General features: G+C 38.9%; 1 protein-coding gene across 1 annotated transcript; it reads left to right on the top strand.

Annotated features, from left to right (window-relative positions):
* The first annotated feature begins 648 nt into the window (after positions 1-648).
* Positions 649-3,644, top strand: LOC117318052 (cell wall protein SED1-like). The gene is made up of 2 exons (XM_033873054.1): positions 649-910; positions 2,764-3,644. Exons 1-2 carry the CDS (start codon positions 649-651, stop codon positions 3,642-3,644), a joined length of 1,143 nt encoding a protein of 380 aa, XP_033728945.1.
* Positions 3,645-5,832: the final 2,188 nt, after the last annotated feature.

Below are 5,832 nucleotides of genomic sequence, written 5' to 3'. Positions count from 1 at the left end.
ACAAAGGAATCTGTTAATGTTTCTTTTCCAAATATATTCTCTCGTCATGTAGACTAAACAGGAAACGGGGAACAAAGACTACTGCAAGCCGACGAAGTTCTGTAAATTAGTTTTTTTCTGGAAAATAAAAACGCAGACTCAATCTTAGCTAGAATATCCAATCCATGGATTTCTACGTTTCTTTCTTCGTTCTAACATTTTATTTAAGGTTTTTGTGGTTTAAACTCTATTTTGGTCTCAGACATATACATCTATAAAATAAATTTAATCAGAAGAAAAATTCACACAACTGAACTGATAAATGACATCCCTTTGTTATAGAATAGAAACATTTTCTGCGAATCAGTCTCTAAAATATAAAATTAAAAGGCACAAGGAAGATTAACACTGTATCTGGATGAGTACTGATTAATGTCTACCATCGCAACGTCTTCACAAAAACACGGTTATTCCGACATGTTAAAGAATTCGTAATTCCTAGAGAGAGAAAGAGAGAGAAAAAAAGGGAGGGGGTATCAAAATATCAAAATTTCACACGAAAGTCCTCGAAAAGATAAAAGGGTAATAAAAGCAGATAATCCGAAAAAAATATCCGTCTTCTTTTCCATCGAAGACGCCTGTCATCTAAATCTGGATGGAATCGGGATAATGTACCACCCTCAAAATGAGAGCCGAGGTAGTGCTAACAGAGCCACCCGTGACATCAACGGAACCATCAGTGATCTCAACGGAACCACCCGTGATCTCAACGGAACCACCCGTGATCTCAACGGAACGCCCAACGATCTCAACGGAACCACCAGTGATCTCAACGGAACCACCAGTGATCTCAACGGAACCACCAACGATCTCAACGGAACCACCAGCGATCTCAACGGAACCACCAGTGATCTCAACGGAATAATTCGAAGTTGATAAACATTGCCAATATTTCACAAAAAGTGTCATAATTTTGTAAACAATCTAATTTCAAGTATCACAACGCTTTCCGGAAATCAAATGCATGAAGAAACTATTGAAATCTAACCATTATGTCCCTTTAAGTAAAGATCGAGTTGGGCGGCTAATATGACAGTGTCTTTAGTGTTCTTAATTTCAAGTACATTGTATAAAGGTATTTTTAGGGTTAATCAATCGATATGGTTAATATGTTTTGTTACTGAAAGGCACCCCTCATCAACATAATTGTAGGTACACTTGAAGGACATGTTCGATAACCTCATTGATGAAATCAGACACGTATGAAAGCGATGGACATGAGAGGGAGCCCAGTTTGTACCCTAGGGTACCTCAATAGTCGTTGGAAGATCTGGCCACTACCCTCAACATGTCGTCAACCAGAAATTACAATCATTCACACGGTGTCATTCTCGGTAATTAAATCTATTGTAATTCACAACCATCAAGTTAGGGCTTTATAAGTGTACAGAATGGAACCAGATATATAGAGAATACAGCTTATATTTTAAGACACTGACAATGTATTCTATTTATCCTGCAACAGTTATAAAAAATAATCATTTTGAAGTGAAACGGTATCAATAGATCTAATAATCCAAATATGTTCGCCTTTTACAACCTTGCTTCACTTGGAAGTAGGTCAGTCGAATTGACGCACGTGCTAAGATTCCAAAATACAGCTGTTTTCCGTCAATGCCGTATACAGCAAAAACAAATATGGTGGGTGTATTCTGACAATGCGGTGGCAGTTGCAGGATAAATTGAGAATATATGATCAGTACTTTAAAATATAAGCTGTATTTTGGCGAGGGTAAAGAAAGACAAAAGTGGCGAACCTTGGCGAGCCACTTTTGTCTTTCTGTCCCGAGCCAAAAATACAGCTTATATTTTAAGCACTGACCATGTATTCTATTTATCCTGCAACAGTTAGTAAAAATAATCGATTTGAAGTGAAACGGTATCAACAATAATCCAAATATCGTCTTTTAAACGTTGTTTCACTTGGAAGTAGGTCAGTCGAATTAACGCACGTGCTAAGATTCCAAAATACAGCTGTTTTCCGTCACTGCCGTATACAGCAAAACTATATAAGGTGGGTGTATTCCGAAAATACGGTGGCAATTGCAGGATAAAATGTTTTAATAGAGAAAAAAAAATAGAAGCACGTGTTTAATATTGATCAAAATCTTCCTGATCCACATTCCATGGATCCCACTGCTGAAGTATCCAGTGACGTTATACAATTGTAACCCTGATGTAACAGTGACAAGAATGACGAGGAGAAATCTGGATAAAGGGTTGAGTAACGGGCCAAGCCAGCAATAACCATTTGTTACAAAACCTATTACAGACATTTATAGACGAGTGTGTAAGGCTATTGATGGGTAAATTCTGATCCGGTGGAGTTGATACAGTAACAATATTTCAACAACAGTGATGGCACAATGTCATGTTGAAAAAGTGTTTTAAATTAGGCATTGATGTCAATGCATGTATTTTGTGAAATCCATAGGGATATGGAAAAAAAATGTTTGCAAACTATATGAATCCGCAAAGCGAATTCTTACAAAACACGGTTATTACGACATGTTAAAGAATCCGTAATTCCAACTCAAAATAGAAAGTGAAAAAATGGCTATAGATTCACGCGGATATCTTCGAAAACGCTAAAGGGAAACAAAATCAGATAATCGGAAATTATTAGCGCCTTCTTTTCCCTCGAAGACACTTGTCATGTAAATCTAGGGAAAATCTGGATAATGCAACGCCCCCAAGATAACAGACGAGGTAGTGCTAACTGAGCCAACAATGCTCTCAACGGAACCACCCGTGATCTCAACGGAGCCACCAACGATCTCAACGGAACCATCCGTGATCTCAACGGAACCACCAGTGATCTCAACGGAACCACCAGTGATCCCAACGAAACCATCATTGATCTCAACGGAACCACCAGTGATCTCAACGGAACCATCCGTGATCTCAACGGAACCACCAGTGATCTCAACGGAACCACCAGTGATCTCAACGGAACCACCCGTGATCTCAACGGAACCACCAGCTATCTCAACGGAACCACCAGTGATCTCAACGGAACCACCCGTGATCTCAACGGAACCACCAGTGATCTCAACGGAACCACCAGTGATCTCAATGGAACCACCAGTGATCTCAACGGAACCACCAGCTATCTCAACGGAACCACCAGTGATCTCAACGGAACCACCCGTGATCTCAACGGAACCACCAGTGATCTCAATGGAACCACCAGTGATCTCAACGGAACCACCAGTGATCCCAACGAAACCATCATTGATCTCAACGGAACCACCAGTGATCTCAACGGAATCACCAGTGATCCCAACGGAACCACCAGTGATCTCAACGGGACCACCAGGGATCTCAACGGAACCACCAGTGATCTCAACGGAACCACCCGTGATCTCAACGGAACCACCAGTGATCTCAACGGAACCACCAGGGTCTCAACGGAACCACCAGTGATCCCAACGGAACCACCAACGATCTCAACGGAACCACCGGTGATCCCAACGGAACCACCAGTGATCTCAACGGAACCACCCGTGATCTCAACGGAACCACCAGCGATCTCAACGGAACCACCAGTTATATCCCAACGGAACCACCCGTTATTGTTTGCAAACTGTATGAATCCTCGTTGACATCAGCGCTTATAATTCATTATAATTTTTCTGTGATTTTTCGTGAATTATCTGTATACCATTTAGGTTGTTATTTGGATGTTTTTGTAAGCACTCATTCTCTATAAAACATGGTATGGCAGTTTTCCTTTCCTAATAAATTATCTGAACCACTGGCTAACTAGAACTGAATTTCCATAATCTTAACATTTGCCTAATATTATAGTAAATAATTCATTGCAATGTATTTGGATTCCGTTTGATACATGGTTTGATCAAATTTGGTCGCAGCATTCTTCGGCAATATTACAGTAACGAAATATGGTTTTAATTAAAAGTATTCTCCTGAGGAAGAGAGACGACACAAACAAAGGAAGTCCAAGTTATTTATTGATACTGAGTACTGTTTAAATCAATTTACGCTTAATCTTCTTTTGAACTAAAAAGCTAAATGCTAATTAAAGGAAATTGTTGACTGTCATGCATTGTACTGAAATGCAGATCCAAAAACTGGGGGAAATTATTTGTAACATAACTTAAAGTTTTACCCTATCAAAAATCATAAAAATATTCAGGTGAGCCTTGCAGGCCCTGTGGGACTCTTGTAATATATATAAGTGAACCCTGGGCAGATAACTTATGCCAGGTTCTTTTCATACGACAGGATATCTTCTATGATATATCGTATCGCTCTTTATTTAGTTGTCCTATCACCATCATCCCTGGCAAAGGGAGAATTTCTAACGGTGATATGATTTCAAGGCAGGCAAAAATTGATGACTTGTTTGTTTCTGCAGAATACTGCTGCACACAGGTCGAGGTAAGAAGACCTAGAGGCGCTATCTAGTGATAATGAAAGTAATATATTACGATAAGCCACAGTAAATCCTCATCAAAGTCTTTTACAACTCATATGGTTTCAGTAAAACTGGAATGTATGTTTTCTGATGAGATACGATCGTTTTCGTTTCAGGGGTTTTCAGTGCCTGTTTCAATCAATTTAAATTGTTTGAATATTGCTTCGGCGTCAAGGAAATAAAAAGACATATTTCTGCAATAAGACATCCTCGTTTATTTTTCCCGTATAATTTTTTGTTTCCGGTCGGTATGAGCAGGCTTTCTTTCGTGAACAGTTGTACTTTTCTTGAATGGCGTTATAAGTCAATTTTGGGAGAACCACTGCACACATTATAAAAAGCTCAGTGGCCCATTAGTTCGAAGTCAGTATACAGATGTGACGTCACCATTCAAATTGATCATAATTTTGACATCATAGTGGTCAATCCATTAAGACCTTTTACAGACAGACAAAATGCCACTACCACATGTCTGATATGTATATAATTAAACTACCAATACAAATGTAAATGAAGGATTTCCAATGTATTTTCCCCGTGCTCTACCAAGGGGTATCAATTATTATCTAGCCACTGTCATTAAGCCACGTACCTCATGCCAGGATTATAACGAGACACTGCAATTACATAATGATTGCTAGTTTTAGATACAATTCCCACCAGCAGGGAGATGAAATGGTGAAGAAAAGCATAAACAATCACGCGAATTCTTAGCCTGGGTTTCCTCTGGCCCTGACAGTCAGACATGGTGTTAGGGCCAGAGGAAACACGGGCTAGCGAATTATGTGGCCTGTAGAACGGAAACTGGACGAACAGACGCCTTCATCAACTTATCACAGCTGTATATAGGACAATTCAGAACTATCAATCGTCCTTAATTTACATTGTGATCAGATTTTATCACAACGATATAGGACCACAATAATAGCCAGTCGTCCTTAAATTACATTGTGATAAGATTTTATCACGATATAGGACCATTAAGAAAATTCAATCGTCCTTAAATTACATTGTGATAAGACTTTTGATAGGACCATTAAGAATAGCCAGTCGTTCTTAATTTACATTGTGTTAAGATTTAATCACGATATAGGACCATTAGTAATAGCCAGTCGTCCTTAAATTACATCGTGATGATAAGATTTAATCACAACGATATTGGACCATTAATAATAGCCATTCACCATTAAATTACATTGTGATAAGATTTTATCACGACATAGGATCATTAAGAATAGCCAGTCGTTCTTAATTTACATTGTGATAAAATTTTATCACAACGATATAGGACCATTAAGAATAGCCAGTCGTCCTTAAATTACATCGTGATAAGGCTTTATCACAACGACAGG

The sequence above is a fragment of the Pecten maximus genome, chromosome 19 (assembly GCF_902652985.1).
Source record: "Pecten maximus chromosome 19, xPecMax1.1, whole genome shotgun sequence".
NCBI lineage: Eukaryota > Metazoa > Mollusca > Bivalvia > Pectinida > Pectinidae > Pecten > Pecten maximus.
This window is presented reverse-complemented; position numbering and strand designations above follow the sequence as displayed.